Genomic DNA, 21937 nt, shown 5'->3' with positions numbered 1-21937 from the left:
AATAAACCTATTAGAGGCTTGCAACACAACTGTGATCTTCAAGAAACAGAGAACAAGTAGTCCCAACTATCTCAAATCCTCCTCTCCAATGGCAGAAAGTAAAAGATCTAGGGACAAAACCAAGCATTAGAAGCAGCAGAAATGTGTCATTTGACTCATTGTTGAGAAACAGTTCATATCATGCCCAGCGGAGAAGATATTTTCCCCTAGGCCACAAACTAATGCCACAAGAAAAGAATTTGCAGACTAAAGAATAAATGTGTTGTGCAATGGATGTCCAGGCAATGACTCAGACGATGGCCTGAGGCGCAAAATTCCCAGGAACTTGCACCAATGGCTTAGCCTCTATATCAGTACATCATACAAAATTGGGCCAAATGGAACTGGCTTTGAGCTGTACATGAATATCTCTAGCAGTTAAAAGTCACCTCACTATCTAACTCGATGACCAGTCTATCAACCTCCTCGACTAGCTCGTGGACCATCGAAATTTTCTTCATCAGTTGCATGTTCTTGGAAGGTTGAAACTATAAGAGTGGGGATTTTCCTGACTCCATGATAGCCAATCGTCCTTGAAATCCAGGGTTTACCTCCCAGCAATGAACTTGCTGAAATCCCCATGGTTTACATGATAGCAGCAGCATTCTGCTGATCTTCCTGAAAATCCATGTAAAGGTGTCCTAGAATTCCTCTGAAAGGTCATCGGCCATTTACCCCATGGTGCAGTAGCGACTCAGTTTGTCCATTATCGCCATACATCTTCTTGGTCTTGGCTCTGGTCTTGTCAACACGTGCTTTGCGGACAGCATGTTGGATTTGTTTCTCGTGTTCTTTGAGCACTTCCTCAATGTTACCCCCTGGAGGAAGCAATGGTCCAGAGTAATGGATCCTATTCTTCTTCGGAGCATGAGCCTAAGGAAAAATCAAAGCGATAAGCACATCAAATAAAAAGCCTGTGCAACTGCAGAACTTCAATAAATGTCAGTCATAAGTAGGCCCTTTTGACTGTCAAGAACCATTGAGAGTAGTCTCAAAGTTCCCCAGTTAATATGGCTTTAGACTACCTAGAAATTTCTATTATTTTCTTTCAGTTTTTTTAAGATAGGTAATTCAATGGGACTTGAATCAAGTCACCTTATGGCAATGCAGCCTAGGCACATGGCCCAAGGGACATTCTCTTCCAGAGAAATAGAGTGGGACACAAGATAAATTGCGGGTGGTTACCCCACAAGATGGTTCATTCTTGTCAAAAATTCAATTTGATTTTCCCATCAGTAGAACCTGAGTTTTCATAAAGTTCAGTATCTCCCAACAGAGGATGCACAGCAACTTGGTCTCAATCTCGGGGAAATCCATAAACCAGTTAATATTGAGCCATTCATTTTAACTTTCTTAAGGGAAATAGTTGAGTTGAAGTTATCCATTACCATTGTAGACTCATTCCCAGGTGCTTGTTTGTCCTTGGAATGAGACTTTGGCACGTCGAGCAAATGTTGCGACCATTCCTGGTTTACAGAGGATTCTGCATCATCCAGCTGACCATATTGAGCATTCAGGCGCTCCTCTGGCCAGTGCGGGTTCGCATTTGCTCCTCCGCTCATATCAAAACGTGAACTGCCTCTAACTGCAACTGAATTGGAAAACCTGGAAAACTGGGTTAATCCCTGAAGTCTGAAAGAGTTCTGGGTCCTCAAAACTGAACCATTCTTTGAAGCAAATGGTTGAGAACCCATCAGATCTTCACTTTTATTTGTTGAAGATCCAGAATCAACATGCTGAACCAATTGGCCGGAATGTGAGAGACCATCTTGTTGCATTCCTCTAGAAGGCTCCATGCGGAAGCCAGACCCACCATCTTCTTCACGATTGAACTTTTCACTATTGCTTTTAGCATTTGACTGCCCCAGTCGCTTCTGGATGGATCAAGACCAAAGGATGGGGAAAAACCAAAAATGAAAACTAAAGTTGCCACATAATTTTTTTTGTTCTACCATGCATACACATGCCTGTTGAGCATAGACAGGAGTTATGTGCATATCTGGACAACTATGCACATAAGCGTTACAGAACAAGAGATTACCTGAATGGACTCATGCAGCTCCGCATTAGCATCTGGTGCCGGCACTGCTTTAGATTCTCTGGAGCCTTTCTTGTAAGATTCACGCACATGACCTTTACCTGCAGCTTCTCTTTGCCTGGCATAAAGGATCATATGCAATCTGTGAATTAAGTGTACGAGAATTTCATTGCATTAAAGATTCCAAACAAGAGCTGCCCCTTGTTCAGGAGAAGCTGCATTATTCCTACAGTTACAACATTGCAAATACAGACACTAAGAACATGCAACAAATCTCAACAACTCCTTCCCCCCCCCCCAAACACTGTCTTTCCACTTCCAACAAAGGGCTGTAGGCAAATTGCAAAAAATATGGGGGATGAAATAGAGTTAATGTTAAAGGCATGATATGCATACCTTCTTGCTTCATCATCACGAAGTTTGGCATTGAACTCCTTGCTTGGTGGATACTTGGGTAAACTTGATGGTTCACAAGGAAGAGGCTTTGTTGTGAAGAACTGAACAACACCCCCCCCCCCCCCCCCCCCAAAAAAAAAAAAAAAAAAAACACAGCAACAACGAGGAAAAGATTCCAAGTTAAGAAAGTAACAAACGGTGGCAATCCAAACAATAATCAATATCAGTATGAATATCCAAGTCTAGACAGAAAACATTAAAATAAAAATGGATGAAAGAAAGAACAGCCCAGTGCATGAGGTTTCAGGATCTATGAAGTGTCAGTTTTAAGCAACCATAAGCCCACTTGCAAATAGGCTACTTTAAATCTTACATGCGCATGTTCCAATGAAATGATTGAGGCATCCCATCCAGTCAAAATTTGGAAGGGGCAATTTCAGGCAGAAAAGAGAAAACCAAAGAAAGGTATTAATTTAGAATCCTTCCACAAACACAAAAAGGAAAGAAAGACAAGAAATGTCCCCTAAAGCATCCAGATCTAATTAAATTGAGAAGGGGAAAATGCAGGATGTAAATTGTTGCTACCATTAACGGTACAAGAAGACAGGAAATTCGCAAGGAGGATAGTAAATGGGCATGCTAAAAGCTTCCAAGTTGGTGGTTCTTCTACTAGGAACAAAAAAAGATAGAATATGAACCCACTACAAGGACCAAATTTCAAAAACTTGAAACATATAAAGAAAATGCCAGAGACTTAAAAAAATGACACGAGCCAAAATGAAAAGATAAAAAAGACAGAACTACCAAGAATCTCAGCTTTACCTCACTTTGAAGGGCAGAAGAAGCTGATCCCCGGCTCTCAGGTTCTACAGCAAGGAGGACGTCCAAAAGAGCTAAAACTGAAGAAGGGAAGTCCTTGAATGTCTCAGCAACACAACGTTTGTAAGGATGCTGAGGTTTAAAGATAGTTGCATGAGGCAATTTTGATTTTTGCCAGTATACATCAGATGGAGAACCACAGAGTTTGAATATTTTATGCAGTTGTTCCACCTGTAAATGATACAAGAAGAGCCTCTCAATCACCAGTCAAATCCTAAGGATCATAGAATTAAAAATAACCATGAAACAAAATCTCAGACAAACTTCTGAAGATTGCTCTCCTGCATTACAAGGACAATGGTTTGCAAACACGCAGGATAAGGACAGCCACATCAATCCATACAAAGTACCAGATTTCAACTCACAATCAAACACCAAAGTCCTAAAACTTGAACCCACGTATGAATATATTCCCTGCTCTAAGTACTCCCAATTTCTTGTTTGCCTTCTCATCATTGCTTGTGCATGTTTGTTTCCTTTCTCCATCTTGATTTTTCCATTCAGAGGAGCATACAACAAGAAATGATTGCTTTGATGAGTACTGTACATACAAGCTATACTAGTCAAGTCATCTATCAAAAGGCAGTTCAGATCTGGTGGTGAAAGTGGACCTTGCCTATGTCCACTGATGCACTGTCTAAAATCTTTTCATGCAGCCCAAGCACATGGAAGCCCTTCCTCTGGTGGAGTTGTATCCAAATATTTTTCTTACATTAAGAAAAGGCTTTCAATTGCAAGAACTTGGAGTTTTCATCAAGAAGTACTGGCCATTTAGCCCCACTAAGGGCATACCTGAAACCAGTGATAAGCAAACACAAATTTCTTACTCATTTTAAACATTCTGGTCCAATCCAGTTACTACAAAGCCATCATTACTCAATCTGGGAGGCGTTCACTTGTAACTATTAACTGCCACAACAACAACAACAACAAAAAAATGCTCTAAGCTATGCCTTAAGCATCTAACATGATTTCAATCTGTACTCTGTTCATCTTCCCCATCAAAGTTCATAAAGATATTGCAAACCTCGGCCACCTAAATTCTGTTTTCTTCATGTTGTCAATTCATCTCTGAGTGAAACTAGTATTTTGGCTTCTCAGTTTCTTGACCTAGTTTTGCAACCCATTTTCCCAGTTATAAAAGCATGCATGAAGCAAGAATTGCCAATCACTGATGTTCAGCCAAAAACTTCAGGCAATGGGCAACATGGATCAAGAGAAGGTTTAATAACTTGATCAGGAATGGTCAAACACAACATCACTAATGACTAACAATACTCATGCATTCCAGCAATTCTGTGTTCCAGCAATTCTAGTTTTGCTATTTAATTCCTATGTTTTGATTATAAAAAGGAGTGCTGCTCATCTAGAAGCATAAGCTTCAAAACACAAACAACAAACCCGAATCCCACTAGGTGGGGTTGGCTACAGGAATTCTAGGCCTCCAGCCATCTCTATCCATGGTCATATTTTCTATGTTCAAGAGACACGCACACAGACAAATGATCAGCTCGTACAATCATCGATTAAACCTTTTAAGCAGGTAAATGTACCTCTGTTCTTCCAGGCATGATTGGCTTCCCAGCATAGAGTTCAGCAAGAATGCAGCCAGCACTCCATAAATCAACAGAAGCTCCATAATCTGTAGCACCAAGCAAAAGCTCAGGAGGTCGATACCACAAAGTTACAACACGACTTGTTAAAGGTTGCTTTGCATTGGAGCGGAAAAATGTTGCCAGCCCAAAATCACCAATCTTGAGATTTCCTTTGTTATCAATAAGAAGATTCGAGCCCTTGATGTCACGATGCAAGACCCCACGACTGTGGCAGTGCTCAAGTCCACGAAGTAGCTGTTGCATGTAACATTTGATCTGCAGGCCATAAAAGGACATTCAATACAGAGCTTAATCTTTCTTCCAAAGGTAGCTGAAGATTACAGAAATGGAAGTGACACTCAAACCAAAAAACTACAGATCTCAAGTACAAAGCAGCAAGAGTTGGTTCCTTAACTTTTGTCTATGAAATTCCCTGTGAATCCAAATACAACCCAATTTATATAGCAATAATTTGTAAACCATGATTGGACATTTTATAGATGGCAACAGGCAGAAATTAAAGTCTTAATCATTAATCCCTGTCACAATTCCAATCTCACATCTGAGATCTACCAAGAGGTCTCAGAGTATATCACTTGGTATTGAACACCCATAAATCACCTCCTCCAACTAGCACTGTTCAGTGAGGACACAAGATGTAACAAATGGTATCAAAGCAACCAAATAGCACTACCAACTGAATTCCAGCTAGGAAAGTGTTATAGGCTAACTTGGATCAGATAGAGATGTGAGATTTTTGGCTTAGCAAGCACGCCAAGAATTAAAAGGAGTGAAGTTTGACACAACCCAGTCCCACATCAATAGTCTACTTGGATGTCTTTGTATGTTATTTGGTCTCATAAGCCCACAAGTCACCTTCAGCTAGCCCTTTAGGCAAAGATCCATGGTGCCCAAGGAGTTTGCATGAGGACCCTCAATTGACCAAATGGCCAAAATAAATTTAGGAAAATGCTATTGGTACACCTTTGTGTACATCTTGGGCTACATAAAGGTGTGCCAATGACAAAAAAATCCCTCATGAAACGCATAGAGGCGCATGGAGGTGAGGGGTATTTTGGTCATAATATTCCTTTATGTAGCCCAAGATGTACAAAAGTGATGTACAAGTAGCATGACTCATAAATTTAAAAGAAATTCAATGTGCCATGAACAAACTAAGTATGAGATTCTTCCTGCTTGTCTCAGTGACAAGAGGCTTACACTTCAACATCACTCAAGCTGCAACAAACCCAATCCCAGCATATTTCTCTTTCCAAATTGAAAGGAAAGCTGACTGTAACAGCTAATTAGGTACAGACTAAGGTCATCATTCCCTTGCCAAGGGGTTGCATTAGGAAGAGCATCTGGGTAAAATTTTGCCACATTGTTTTTTGCATGGATTTGTATTGTCAATGTGACTTTTAGAAATCAATTGATATTATAAATGTTGTGCCACCAGACCTAACTTGGTGAGGATAAGGAGCAAATGATGCTGATGAGTGAGTAAAACATTAATAACTGCACCGTTAAAAACACTATATTGGCACTGTGTTGAGCCACAATAGTCTTTCCATCCGCTTGTTTATCTTATATCTTTCCATTAGGCATCTCAACAAGCATATAGCTTCTATTGTTGACCTACCAGGGATGAAACCAAATTGGTTTTCAAACAACTTGGTTTCTCTTCTACTTCTACCTATGTTCAATCACTCTCTCCAAAAGTTTCTATTACTTAAGGTTGTAAGAAATCTAGTTTGCTGTCTGGTAGATTAAGATGGAGGGTAAGCAAGAGGAGTGTTATGTTTTTTTCTGCCCTATGTTTGGGATCAATTTTGGTAGCAGAAAGGAAGGTTAAAAGGAACACAGTGTTGCAAAACAAAGAGGTTAGAGAAGAGAAGCTGATATAGTGTTAGGATTCCAAAATTTTGGGGTTTGATTATTTTCTTTGATTTTGATTTTAAATTACAAATCCTAGTTGATTATAATAAAGTTCCTTAATTTTAGAGATTAGATTAGATTAGATTAGTTATCTTTAATTACTTGATTGCCTTTGATTATGATTCCTTAAATTTAGGGCTTTAGATTAGATTAGGGACTTAATTGTTTCCCTTTTTATTAGAGATCCTAACTAATTAAGGAATACAAATCCAAATTAACTAAGGGAACTCTATATATATGTAATTGCCTTTGGTTTATTTTTCAAGCAATCAAATACAATCAAAGCCTTGGCTAATTTGGAGGTCAATCACCTCGAAGAGATCAAAATCCCTTTTTCTTTTCCCTATTCTCTTTTCAATTTTTCCAATAAAACCCTAGGGTTTTATCATATAGGATTGCTTCTAGGGAAACCTTAAACCTCCAAAATAGTGAACAATAAATGTTTGTAGGATTAATGCTTGACTCCCTCCTTAAACTAATTACATTATTCATAAAACAATTCTAACAAAAAAAATAGCATACTTCTCTAGAATTTAGCAAGTACTTACTAAAAACTCTCCTATAAAATCTAAAAAAATCTCTCCCACAATGAAACAATCTTGAATAGTTCAAATAAACATCAATATTCTAATATTAACTAATTTAGACTTTTTCAAACTACTTGACCCACTTAATTTTAACTTAAAAAATTTCTCACAAGACTCTGGCACATAACAATGTAATAGCAAGGCTCGCTAGCTTGATTCCTCTATAATTTTCACAACTTTGAACATCTCATTTATTCTTCCTTATAGGCAGTAAAGTGCATTTCCTCCATCTGTTTTGCATCTTTGCTGACTTAAGGATCACATTAGATAATTTCATTAACCAAAAAATGTCCTCTTGCAAGCATTTTCATGCTTCTATATGGATATTATCTAGTCAAACTGCTTTACTATTGTCCATATTTTTCAATACTTGCTTTGTTTCATTTAGGTATGTAGATCTAATTTCTTCAGAGTTACAAAGATGCCTTAACATAACATTTGTTTCCCAATCTTCATTAAATAACTTCAAGAAACACTTTTCCCATCTCTCCTTGATCTCCCCCTCACTTACATGTGCCTTTCGGTGTTCATCTTTTATGGATTTCACTTTACTTGGCCGACCCTATATAATGGGGTAAAGGCTTGGTATGTTGTTTCTTATAGATTTCACTTTATTCAAATCTTTAGTTTTCCTTTCTCTTGCCTGTGTTTATATATATATATTTATAAATATATATATAGATATCTTCCCCCATCATCTGTGTCGAGTTGTTGGTATCAATTTTCATAAGCTTTTGCAGAATTTATATAACAGAAAATTTTGCAGGATTTCCCATTACTTCACTGGCAATTTCTACAACAGTTATCTTGTAGCACCCAGGCAATGGAGAAGCACATACCTGTGGTTCACTAAACTTGACCAATGGTGACACAACAAGACCAGCAAGGTCATGCTCCATATATTCAAATACAAGGTATAAATTGCCAGACATCCTTGATGTGACCAGACCTTCAAGCTTCATGACATTTGGGTGATCAAGTCGACGCAAAATAAGAATTTCCCTTGCCATAAAACGAACACTGTCTGGATCCATGTTAACAAAACGGACCTTCTTTAAAGCAACAATTTTACCAGTCTCAAGGTCACGGGCCCTGTACACACTGCTATAAGTACCTTGTCCAATCTGCATAACATATCAATTTAAGTCAGAGACACAAATGGATGAAAAATGACAGGCATAAACACTATTTAACACCAAAAGGTTTTGTATAAAAAATTCCTAAATTATGTTTCAGCAGTAACAACTCAAATGACATACAATTCAAAGTTTACCCATGTGATATTTTATTCTAATTTAACTTGTTTGAGTCCGGAAAAACTAAAAGTGAACATTCAATAATGTAATATGAGCCTCAATACTTAAAATGTTGTTGGTTAATAGAAATACTAATTTTGAATCTTTCAGTTTATTTAATAGTGGAAAACTGGCTCTCAAGTAAATTATTTATGGCCAAGGCAGAAAACATGTATTATATATATCAAGAAGTATAATGCGCCCTTTTACCAAAAGAACTGATTGTTGCATCTGTCAAAGCCACATAAAGCTTGTAATGTCTATCTTTAATAAAAGTGAATTAACATTACCAACAATTCAAAGTGGGCATAAGTACAAAAATATGTTTTTCTTTTTTCTTGTCATGTTTTTGAACTGTAATAATTAACAGTGAAAGGGGTATAAAGAATATTATAAGTTATCAAGCAAAGAACTACTGAATTCACCCAACCAGCAATGTTGGTTCTTCTGAGAAGAACATAATAGAAATAAGGAAATTCTAAAGACCTTTACACACCAAATATTATCCCTAAATGACCATCTTATCTTTCTTTTCATTGAGGGCGTGCAGTCCCAGCTTGCCTTGCAAATGACTCAATGTATTAGTAGAAGGCCACAGATGCTCATAACAACTGTTATTAGACTAACCTTGAACAAAAACATCACATCTTAGTAAAAAAAAGCAAAAACAAAAGCAAAATGTTACAGATCCCTTATGGGTAATGAAAAAATAGTGCATTTTAACCAAATAGAATAAAACTTATTTTTGTAGTTATTTTTCTTGTATGACTGAAGCATGACAAAGAAATTCCATTATGTTGTGAGCAAAAGAAAAGAAAATAAATGGCCAGGGTACAGACAAGAAAAGATGCCATGACAAGTGTAATTTTCCACCAATTTAAAAGGAAAGAACTAAAAAAAACAATTTGACAAGCGTGCCAACAAATGCAAAGTAGTGGCTAGTATAAAGACAAGAAAAGAATGTCATGAACATGTAAGGCCATATATGCTCATAACAACTGTTATTAGACTAACCTTGAACAAAAACATCAAATCTTAGTTAAAAAAAGCAAAAGCAAAAGCAAAATGTTACAGATCCTTTATGGGTAATAAAAAAAGAGTGCATTTTAACCAAATAGAATAAAACTCATTTCGTAGTTGTTTTTCTTGTATGACTAAAGCATGACAAAGAAATTCCATTATCCTGTGAGCAAAAGAAAAGAAAATAAATGGCTAGGGTACAGACAAGAAAAGATGCCATGACAAGTGTAATTTTCCACCAATTTAAAAGGAAAGAACTGAAAAAAAAAAATTGACAGGCGTGCCAACAAATGCAAAGTAGTGGCTAGTATAAAGACAAGAAAAGGATGTCATGAACATGTAAGGCCACATATGCTCATAACAGCTGTTATTAGACTAACCTTGAACAAAAACATCACATCTTAGTAAAAAAAAGCAAAAACAAAAGCAAAATGTTACGGATCCCTTATGGGTATTGAAAAAAGAGTGCATTTTAACCAAATAGAATAAAACTTATAATTGTTGCTCAAGGTTAGTCTAAATAAACTTGTAACCAAATAGAATAAAACTTATTTTTGTAGTTCTTTTTCTTGTATGACTGAAGCATGACAAAGAAATTCCATTATGTTGTGAGCAAAAGAAAAGAAAATAAATGGCTAGGGTAGAAACAAGAAAAGATGCCATGGCAAGTGTAATTTTCCACCAATTTAAAAGGAAATAACTAAAAAAAAAATTGACAAGCGTGCCAACAAATGCAAAGTAGTGGCTAGTATAAAGACAAGAAAAGGATGTCATGAACATGTGTAATTTTCCACCAATGTAAAAGGAAAAAACTAGAAAAATAAAATTGCCAAGTGTGCCAACATAATGCAAAGTAGTGCGCTACACGTGCAGTAATCAAGGGCATAGAATGGAAGGAATTGAACATAACTAGACCTTGTCCAATTTCTCAAATGAGTCTGCCTTTCGAGGTACCCACCCTTTGATAGCTTCTCCAGCCACTGCAGTCAACCAGGATGGCCACCCAGCAGCAACTTGTGCTCCATCAACTCCATTGCTAATGTTAAATGCCTGAGATATCTGTGATTGCCCACTCTTCCCGCCATCTGTTGCCGCATGCTTTTGAATTTGTGATTTTGCTTGTTTTTCAACAACGATATCCTTCCTCTCCCCCTCATCCCATGCAGTCGGAATGGAAGCCAAATTCTCCACGGTGGGCTCTGTTGATATAAGCCTTGTAGTTGCATCGCTACCACCATTATCAACCTCAACTACAACTTCCTCTCTTCTCGATGAAGCAATATAACGCTTTGAAGATCGTTTGGATTCTCTGTCCCTCGCATTGTTCCCAACATACTCATTTGCAGAAGTTCCTTTTGAACAAATGCAGCCCATGGTGATCCAACTTCACAGTCCTCGGCTCCAGAACAAGAAACAGAGCTACCCTATTCAACTCCCAACACAAAACCCAGATAAATTGGCTGTAATTCATACGGTTCTAATATCGGATTCGATCCACATTTCCCTCAAAATACCCAACACTCGTCATCAATCAAGATCTTTCCCATTTTTCCAAATCCAACATTTCAATCCTAATAAATATACCAACCAGCATGTGTTATAGATCTGTGGAACATTTGAATCAAATTCAGAACACAAACAAGAGCGCGTCAATACCAAATACTCAAATAGCTACCTCATTGAAAATTGATAAACCCAACTCTTGATCCAGTCAAAAACTGAAATTCAAAGCAGGTACGTAAAGCCCAAATCCCAATAATGTGCTCGCAGAACGTGAATCCACAAGCAACCGAGATCCAAATCAACGCAAACAGAAGCACATTGTTGAAAATTGAGAATGCAAATCATACCCAACGCAATTCAAATAGAAAGCCCAAATCAAATTTTCAAATCCGAGGAACGGAATCAGGGTTTTCTTGCAACCAATCGGTTAAAGCCGTTGATTGAACTGAAAACAAACAGTGCAGCAGCGGTAGGCCGGACACAGAACCCAACAGATGACCACAAATCAAAAATGGAGGCTGCGAGAGAGATTCCCGGATCTGGGAAGAAGATCCTAGAAACACGCAAGACAGAGCGGGATTTGGTTGCGAGGATAGATGATTCAAATCAAAAGGGAGGGAAAGGGAACCTCCGATTCTGATTCTGCAGCTGCGGCGAGTTCAGGGAGAGATATCAGAGGGAGAAGAGAGAGAGAGAAGGAAACGGCAGTCTCGTGAGGAAGAAGGCAAGGGAATGGTGGAAGCGACCCACCCAGTGGGGTCCACAACTGCTCCTGCTGCTCCTGCTTAACGCTGCACTACAGGGGAGAGATGGTTTCTCTCGTTGACACGTGATAGAATCATAGACGGTGTGTGGGGGCCACACCAATCGCGGGATATTTTTAGGGCGACGTGTCAATAGGACCGGTCCTTACTTTAAATTAATATACGCTACTTAGTATTTTTAAATTAAGGGTCACCTTAAGACTTACTTTAAAATAATTATGTTATTATAATACCTTAATTGTAGGTCTCCTTCACTCACCATCACTATGTGAAATAAGGTCACAATCAATGGGAGAATGCCATCGTGAGGGGATAATAGTTGTCGTTGTGTGTGATTGAATCATGTAAATTAATGTTTAGTATTGTTGTTAATAATATAATAATAAATTTTTTTATAATAAATAATATCTCACTCGAGGTATTTATAGATAACCTCAAAGTCAAGGATTTGACTTACAAAGAACAAGTTGATTAAGGGCGTAGCGATATTCCGTATAAATCATTTGATACTTAAATTAATCTTTAAATAAATATGTAAAATGCAAAAAACTATAATTTCGAGCTCATGTTTACTATAAAATAGTCTCACATTTATAAGAGGGAGAACTCTAATAGTTGGAGAGAGAGCCATAAATTTTGGCAAGCATTTTGGGCTTTTTTTTTAATTTATAAACGATGATATTAAAGGTCCACGAAAGTCTCTCAAATAATAGTGAATAAGTGACGCATTAATTCTCAATAGGTTCTATCAAAGACCTTAAGATAGGCTCTCAAGTGAGGTCTCGATAAGGTCTCTCAAAGGCCTAGAGATAGACTCTATTGGTCATGTAGTTGATGTTTGTTGAGCTTCTCGATCATCTGATATTTCATGCACCTATAACTTGTTTCAGTATATCTATTATATATGTTTTTTTGCCCTATTTCTTTGGACTTATGCCCACCTTATTAGGTACAACAATTTGGGATAAATTAACATTTAACTTAACTTATGTACCTCAAAGATTGTTGGCGGCTACTTTCATCTTTAATATTTGATATTCTCTCAATCTCTAAAATTAGTAGCAACAAAAGCTAGGTTTTGTTCCTCTTCATTAGTCGATCCTCTTTCATTCAATTGAACCCAACAACAATGAAGATCTCTTAGTAATTTTTGGTGGGATAACTAACAAATAGATCGAATGAGTTATTTGTTAATAAATTTAATTTTAATGTGGGCCAAGACGTCACCATATCTCACATCAAAATAAGATTTTATTAATAAAGTGTTTAGATTTATGTTAGATCTCGTAAATAAATAATTTTAATTTTGGGCTATTTAGATAAATATTTATTAAAATAATATATTTTTTTTTTGTTAAATTTCAAAATATGAACTGAAATATTAATTATGCCAATTTTGGCACTTGATATGATACATAGTTTCAAGTTTGTTCTTTATGGTTTTTATGATTTACGATTGGCTTTTAGAGGGCGAGGCCTCGTGATTTTGTGTTAGTTTTGTGTTTTACTCAATTTAATAAATTATATTAACAAAAAAAAAAAACTATAATAGATATATGAATAATTTTATGACGAGGCCAAAATTTATTGTGTTCGAAATTTGGTCGAAAGGAATAAAAATTAAATTATGACCATTCAACCCTATCTAATTGACTCTTATTTTATATTTTTTATTTCTTTATTTGCACGAACATAATATAAATTTAGATTATACAGAAACAAAAATAAAAAACATATATGATATTGATATGAAACGGAAATGAAAAAAAAATGACATTTTTCAAAAAAGTAGAAAGCAAAATCGCACAAATAAAAAAATATAGAGGTTTTTTTATAAATATAATTTTAAATATATAAAATTATAAAAAATAGTTATTCAACCTAAAATTAAACATGAATTCCATAATACATTCAAACAAATATAAACATAAGTTTTATTATCCGTAAACTACAATTTATTAATTAAAAATAAATAATAAATTTTTAAAAAATAATCAAATATAATATAAGTAATAACTTTTTAAAAATAAAATAATCAAACATAATCTGGCTAGAGACGAAATTTTTTCCCGTCTCTAATCTCTCTATGGACAGAAATGCATTTCCAAATCAGAAACGCGTTTATGATATTTTTCTAATATTATGAAACAGTTCTGAAATATTTTATATATTTTTTAAATATTACAAAATAGTTTCAAAGTGTTTTTAAAATTACATAAACTACCCATAAACATTTTTTTGGAGTATTTTTCGACGTCTCGGTACATAAAATCTTTTAAAAAGGTCAAAATAACACTCTCGAGACATTTTTGTGCATCACAAGTACGGGCCACTCTTGATATTACGTCATTTTGGGGCATATTTCTCAAAAAGAAGCGGACTGGTTGAGCAGTCGACATGGGCCATCCAAGTTGTTCTAATTTATGGTTCAGTTTAGTTGGGCTTCACACCTCAATGCATTCCAACAGATGTACATCACTTATGGTCTGTTTGTTCCAAGCCTCTTGGGGTGACATCTCTATCAAGGATTATTTCTTTTTCTTGGCTCCAAAGCAAACTCTGTCTTACGGTAAATTGTTGGCTCTTTAGATGGGAGCTTTGCACCTTATATAACTTTCAACTTTAACTTCTTACCATATTGCCTTTAAATGTATTTTCATTCTCTTTTTTTTTTTTGTCATCATCTCGTTGATGGGTGATTTTTAATTCATGACTCATTGTCATGGGAACCAACGATATAGTTTTATCTAACACCAGCATTTTACACATTTAATAATTGGATCAACTAAATGTTCAAATTTTAATCTGAATCAAAATATCGAACTAAATTGAATCGAAAATTTCGATTCAATCAGGGCCGAATATAATTTAATCTAGCATTTTATGAAAATGTTAAAAAAAATATCAATCCCAATTTCTATTTTGGATGAAAAACCAAAAGGTACTAACTTGATACAAAACAATGCAACCCATTATATTACCCTCCATACCCCATTGGAATTACCCTAAACCCATATTTGTTTAAATTAGTTAGATATTTGGATCGTTCGGGCCCAATTTTGGCCCCCTCTCTCGACCTATATCTGGGCCCAATATTGGCCCTCTCACTCAGACTATCTCTGTGCCCAATATCGGCCCTTTCTCTCGGCTTATATTTTGATCATGCGCCAACTTGCCTCAACATCATTGCGACCCCTACTAGGTATCCTCACGGCCCCCACATATCTCATCCTTATTAATGACCGATTATAACTAATTAATGAGGATTTCGTCGTCACCATGCTACTACTTGAGAATCTCCACCGATGCTGGACAATCAGTCCCATCACCTGCAGATGCATGCATGCAGGAGGACGTCTGCTCATTCTATGTCAGCTAGCTTTTTTTAGAGTCAATGTATATTTTGCCATTTAACTTACTGATACATTGCTCATTTTCTTACTCTTACTCACTTGAGCGTCGGAGTACTTGCAGGTGTCAGTCCCCCACAGAACAAACTCGTCGCCGGAGCCTACGCCTTGTCGTTACAATCGCGCCTCCAATCGCCCCATTCTCGATCAGGAATGAACAATATTCATATTATTTTTGTAATTATAATGCTATTATTAGTAGTTAATTTTCTTTTAATCTTATGATCGAAAATAATTGATTTTTTAGGTTTTGACATATGTAATGCATATATTTCATTTCAAAATTCATATAAAAACATGAAAAAAATACTTTGGAATGAATTGAATTTAGTTTGGTCTAAGTGTGTCTTCCTTTCACTTGATCCATTATTTAGTCTAAAAGATTTAGGATATATTTGAAAACATTTTCAAAATTTTCATTTTATTCCAACAAATTGGAACGGTGAAAGTTTTGTTTATTTTTGTATGTTATTTTTAAAATTTTAGCAATAATTTTAAAAAATGGATCAAAGAAACTATGATAGATTTAAAACACATCATACTTTCATTTTAAAAATTTGTGCCGTAATAGTTATACACCACTATAGATTATCTTTTCCTCCTTATTAAATTTTAGCATTTTCCACTCATTATCGTCACCTGATGATTAATGAGAGATTTAGCAATTGACTATCGAGATGTCTCAAAATTAATCATTTTTTATGAGTTTCAAGTTTAAGAACAACAAATCTAGTGACCCTATAGCTAGTGTTCGACGATTTAATCTAACTTGTGACATTTTTTGCGACAAGCAACTTAGATAACAAAAGGATCAAATTTGGCATCTTAGAAGAGATTCACACCAAATTTGTCAATTTCTTGACTACTTGGGCCATTTCAAGCAATGAGAATCTTTAACAATTCGTCAATCAAATCCAACGACCCTCGATCATAGAAAAGTAAAAGTTAAATTTATTTGAATTAATTGAATCGAATTGATTGAACTTATTGGTGTGATTTGATTTTTTTTGTTTTATCAATTCTATTTAATTTGATTTAATCATTCCATAAAAATATTATTTAAATATTAAATTATAATATATTTTTTAAAATTATATATTAATATAATATAAAATATAACACATTAATATATAAATTTTATTAAAAATATTTGAATAAACACTTTAATAAATTCGAAACCAGCCAACAAGCACCGCCTTCGACGTTGACCTGGTCAGGTTGCCAGTAGGCTCGTACGCACCCGAACCAACCCAGGTTCGGGCAATCCCAGCTGTGTACAGCTGTCTTTCCCTAATTTCCTTTTCTTTAACATTTTTCACCGTTGGTTTATTTGCTGGAGACAGCCTGGCGCCAACAAAGGCCTACTCTCTCTCGCTCTCTCTCTCTCTCTCTTCCTTACAATCTCTCTCGCTCACACCCCCTGCTCTCTCACTCTTAGGGTTTCCAATCGGCTCAGCGACCGCAAGCTCCGCAGATCGAGCCTCTTCGTCTGGTAAGTGCTCTGCTGATCTTCTGTTCTCTATATTCTGGTGTGTTTTCGCTTGCATTATCGGATCAATGCGTGTGCAGTCTTGTCTGAATCTCTGCGTTTTACTGTGTGCGATGTTTGTTTATTATAAGTGTTTTTTAATGTACTGTGCAGTTTTAGTTGGTAGATAGCAATTTCATGTTCTTTTTTGTATTCTCGTTGTGATTTGTAGAATTAGGGGTTAATTTGCAGAATTTCAACTCTGGTAGAGTTTGCCAGTGAATAGGATTTCGAACACGCAACATGTTTGTATAGTTTGTTGCCCTTTTTCAACTAGGAGGAAGAGAAATTGAGTACATGCATAAATATATCGATTTATGTTTGTATATGTTCAGTTTTCTCGTATAGTCTCATTTTCTATCTTTTTTTTTTTTTTTTTACTAGGTAAGAAATACGGATTTTATGGCACCTGTCGACCTAGAATGTTAATTTTTTCAGTTTGAAAGCAGTGGTTATATGCAAATTAGTTGGTTTTTCTTTAAAAATTTTAAAGCAAGCTAGTTTGTTTTCAGTTTCCACGGCAAAATTTTGAAGGAAAATCCATTCAACTAGTTTATTTAAACGTGATATAACTGGGCCAAGTAATTAGGAGTAAAAGGAAATTAGGAGTCAATGGCTATAAAGTAAGAGCTAGCAGAAATTTTAGTTTTTCTAAGCCTTCCGCAAATTAAGCAAATTTTTATGTTTCCATATGATTTTCACTTTTGCTGAAGGGCAGTAATATGCAGGGACAAGACAAAAAATCATTATCCTTTGTTCAATGGAATGATGGGAATAAAATTCATTTTTTGAAATATTTGATTATGCAGTCGAATGAAGTCTGATTCAATTCAGCTTCCCAGGGTTACATTTTACATCCTGCTTATCATTTGCTGGGGCTTGTGCTACATTTAACTGATGTTTGTCCCTTGGTAGTTGGTTCCCCCCCCCCCCCCCCCCCTCCTCCTTTTTGGTTGTTTCCTTCTTTGTGGATACAGAGTTTCCTTTTGTCCATTACAGAATGTTGTTTTCTCCATCATGTTGTTTGTCGCCTCTGAAGCTCATGGGCTTTGTTGACCTAATTTTTGGTGGTTTTTTCTTTCTGGATATAGAGTTTTCTTTTTTTCCATTGAAAAATGTTGTTGTCTCTATCATGTTGTTTGTCGCATCTAAAACTCATTGGTTTGTTTGACTTAATATTTTGTAGTTGTCAACGCAATACCTTGGGGCTTAAGCTTGATGGCTAAAAGTGCATATGTGGAGTTGATAATTCAAATTGAATGGTGAGCTACTTATTGGGTTTGGATGCTTCTCGTTGAATTTTACCAATTTTATTTGGGTATGCAACTTTAGCATGGACAAGGACTTCTCCATGGTTAGTGATGCCAAAGAAAGCTTTTCCCAGTCGTGGTATTGTGGAGAAATACTTGTTTTTCTCTAAGTGGCAAACAAGAGATATATGTGTTGTGGTTTGTTCTGGTTGCGGGCTTATCATCCTGAGGCAGCACCAGATATCCAACATAATTGTGTCTTTGCCTCTGTTGATTTTCAGTCATTGAGGAGGTGTACATATATCAGGGGATTTTTCTGCATCCATGCTGGCAGAGAGCATGCGTGGATTCTGTTGTTTGGGTAATGCCCCTGTCGAGATTTGTTACTGATGCACTTGGTGTGGTGACTATTTGTCTTGTTGCTCTTCTGGTTTTTCTGGGCTTGTGCTGCATCTTGTACTTGTTCTACTTCCGCTCCCACATCCATGGTCAAGTTTTTGTTAAACTCAGTTATTTCAGTGGCCCTTGGATGATTAGAATTGCATTCATTCTGTTTGCAATTTGGTGGGGTTTAGGCGAAATTGTTCGTTTGGATTTGTTTAGACAGAAGGGTAGAGTATTGAATGGCCTTGAATTGAAATGGCAGGAAACCATATGCAAATGTTACATCGTTTCGAACCTGGGGTTTGCAGAACCTTGCTTGTTCCTCACTCTCGTGTTTCTCCTTCGTGCATCTCTATTGAAGACAGAGATGGGGACAATGAGTCGAAAACGGAATGGAAAGACGGCAGGTTATGTTCTTCTCTATTGTTTCCCAGTCTTAGCTCTTCAGCTGCTTGTTATTTTGATTGGACCAGAATTTAACAAGGATGAGGGTTTGATGAACAACTTACCGCACTATTTCACTAGAACAGCTACTGCATTGAAGACGAACAACCGAGATGATGTTGCCTTCTGCACCTATCCTTTGTTAAGCATCATCTTCCTAGGTCTTTTTGCTACTGCCCTAACTATCTATTTGTTTTGGGTTGGAAAGCGGATTCTAAATTTGGTCATCAATAAGGGTTTGCAAAGGAGAGTGTACACATTGATGTTATCTGTTTACAGTTTCTTTCCTTTAAGGGTTTTGTTCCTTGGTTTATCTGTTCTATCCCAGCCGGAGCATTTTCCTTTTGAAGCTCTTACATTCTTGGCTTTTCTTTCCCTTTTCTGTTGTGCTGCGGTGGGTATTTCCATGCTTGTCTATTACCCAATTGCAGATTCTTTAGCTCTGAGGAATCTGCGAGAGACAGAAGCTAGGAGAAGGAACAGCAATGAATACAATGACACCATTTCACTAGTTGCTAACCAAAGCCCTCTAGAAGAAATTGCTGAAAGTAGCCCTGGGAGAAGCTCGATTGCTTCAGCAAAACGTTCATCTATTTCGTTTTGGGCTGTGGATAAAGATGAGACCTCCAGGGCAGTTGTGGAACTCGACCTATTCTCTCCTAGTCACAACTCTACTCCACCAGGCTCCCCCCAACTTGTTGGGTGGCCTATGCCGCCGCCAACACATGTTCGTGGATCGTAAAAGCAAAAGTAGCGTGAAGTTGGTGTTAAAAAAAATCATTTTTTGTGGTAAAGAAAAACTGTTTGTATAGGGTTTTAGGTTTAATAAGGATTGCTTTTTGTTCCCCATTTTTGTTTCGATTTTAGGAGATATAATGGTTTGCCTGCTGCCCGCCTGATTTTTGTTGGTGGAACTCATGGTCTGTCTGTATCTCTGCTGTTTTATTCCTATTAACGATTTAACAGTGCATTCATGTTCCAAGTCAAGATCTATCCTTCTATATACAGCGAGGAAAGAATGTATATATTGTTTTATTTTGTTCTCTATTTATCTGGTTAAATTCCTTCTAGTTGGATTGGCTAGTTTGCTAAATTGGTACCTCCAATCTATTTTATTTGATTGGAGCTTGAAGCAGGAGGCAGCTGCTGCTTGATTGAACTTCCCCAGAAATAGCCGCATTTCCAGGTATTCTTCCTCTTCCTCCCGTCTTGTTGAAACAGTACTTAAATTGATATTGGTGTATTAATGGTGCATTGTGATGGTACTGACTGTGAGTGAGTAAATAGGAATCGGAGTTAGTATTTTGCTTTGGATGCTTTTTCTTCCACTTCATGTATAGCGCTTTGGTTTCAATTGGAAGGTTCTGAACACTATTTTCTTCATTGCATAGGCATTAAACCTGGCTATATTTAGGATGGGCATAGCAAAAGGGTACTGCATCTCACGAACAACTTTGATAACCAACTTTTACAAATTCATAATAATTCTATTCACAATTAATAATAATTTATTATTAATTTTATTTATGATTATTATGAATTTGTGTCATGTCAATTTATAAGTAGGTTTAAGCAACATTTCGGTTAAAACGAATTAAACTTGCTGAAATTGCTAGTTCGGTTTGATTCATGCTGTAGGTCGGTTCTAGTTGTAGGTTAATCCGATTCGTTTTTTAATTTTGACAATTTCACTTATTTTGTTTTGGTTCAATCTTCATGTTAAAAAATTTGTTTTTATATTTTGTTATTTTGATTTGTTTGGTTTTTTTGATTTGGGAATTTATTTAGTCTGTTGGGTTTCAGTTCGATTTTTGACACAGTTTTATTTATTCAATTTGAGCAATTCGGTGGATTCAAAATTCTTACTCTTATTTATAAAATTTATTTGTTGAACATGATTGTGCAGTTTATAATTTAAGAACCCTCACTTATTTTATTTTATTTTAAGAATTTAATTAAATTTCATATATATTCAAATTGTTCAGCACTACAACCAGATGAAGCAATTCTAAACAGCTTGTAGTAGACAAGCATAATATGAGATACTTGTATATTCATATGTATATTGACAGCCTTCTAACATTACGATTAATTTTTTGTTTTTATTTTACAATCAAATTTCGTTACGCCTGATAAATTAAGGCCTCGTTTATCATAAAGTCAAATTTTGTTACGTTAAAATTTTTAGTTAAATTATTATATAATAATAATAGAGGGTAATTTATTGTAAAAGATATTGAATTTTAATATCGTAGCCAACCGGTCTCGTTATGTGGTTTAAGTAGTGGATGATGAGTTTAAAAAAAATATATATTTCTTGAATACACATGTGCTTGTATATGTCTATAAATTAAATAAACATTTTTAAAATAAATAAATATACAAATTATGAATTAAACAAGAAATTTGATATACTATTGAAATTGAAAATTTTAAAAGTTAAAAGTCTTTATAAAATCGAAACAAAATTAGAATTCTTAGCAATTTTTTTAGTGATTTATTCTGTGATATATATTTACATTTAACAATTATGATATTTAGAAAGCAGTTTTTAAATTAATTACAAAAAATAAATAAAATTAAAGGCCCGGTGGGCCGATTCAACCAACCACGTAAACGAACTCACCACACGCTTCTAAGTAGAAACACTAACTGCTTGCCACGTGTCGAATGTTCAACCACAATTCAAAAAAAATAATTTTTATTTTTTAAATGAAAGATCATTTGAATGATAATTGTCATTTGCAATTTAGTTTTTATAATTTTTTAGATAAAATTTAAATGAATATTAGATTTTAGCTTAGTGATAAATTTGGATTTGTTATTGGTATGGGTATTTTTCGGACCGCTTTTTTTTATGGACTAGA

General features: G+C 35.7%; 2 protein-coding genes across 5 annotated transcripts; one reads left to right on the top strand and one right to left on the bottom strand.

Annotated features, from left to right (window-relative positions):
* Window positions 1–126: 126 nt before the first annotated feature.
* On the bottom strand, window positions 127–12051 carry LOC127810705 (probable serine/threonine-protein kinase At1g09600). Of its 3 annotated transcripts, none has more exons than XM_052350313.1 (9): window positions 11463–12051; window positions 10703–11392; window positions 8312–8596; window positions 4906–5223; window positions 3296–3523; window positions 2474–2574; window positions 2081–2195; window positions 1428–1913; window positions 127–912 (listed from the first exon to the last, which is right to left on the bottom strand). In XM_052350313.1, the coding sequence occupies exons 2-9, from the start codon at window positions 11159–11161 to the stop codon at window positions 700–702; spliced, it is 2205 nt and encodes a 734-aa protein (XP_052206273.1). In that variant the 5' UTR covers window positions 11162–11392; window positions 11463–12051; the 3' UTR covers window positions 127–699. The 3 variants fall into 3 exon arrangements, with proteins under 3 accessions (XP_052206273.1, XP_052206274.1, XP_052206272.1); XM_052350314.1 differs by having other exon boundaries at window positions 10703–11358; XM_052350312.1 differs by having other exon boundaries at window positions 10703–12051.
* A 4757-nt stretch (window positions 12052–16808) lies between these two features.
* Window positions 16809–20115, top strand: LOC127810706 (uncharacterized). 2 transcript variants are annotated; one of them, XM_052350317.1, is made up of 3 exons: window positions 16809–16956; window positions 18179–18254; window positions 18889–20115. In XM_052350317.1, exons 2-3 carry the CDS (start codon window positions 18252–18254, stop codon window positions 19810–19812), a joined length of 927 nt encoding a protein of 308 aa, XP_052206277.1. In that variant the 5' UTR covers window positions 16809–16956; window positions 18179–18251; the 3' UTR covers window positions 19813–20115. The 2 variants fall into 2 exon arrangements, with proteins under 2 accessions (XP_052206277.1, XP_052206276.1); XM_052350316.1 differs by having other exon boundaries at window positions 18179–20115.
* The last annotated feature ends 1822 nt before the right edge of the window (window positions 20116–21937 follow it).

The sequence above is a fragment of the Diospyros lotus genome, chromosome 9 (assembly GCF_014633365.1).
Source record: "Diospyros lotus cultivar Yz01 chromosome 9, ASM1463336v1, whole genome shotgun sequence".
NCBI lineage: Eukaryota > Viridiplantae > Streptophyta > Magnoliopsida > Ericales > Ebenaceae > Diospyros > Diospyros lotus.
The sequence above is the reverse complement of the archived record's forward strand: the minus strand, read 5'-3'. Positions and strand labels throughout refer to the sequence as shown.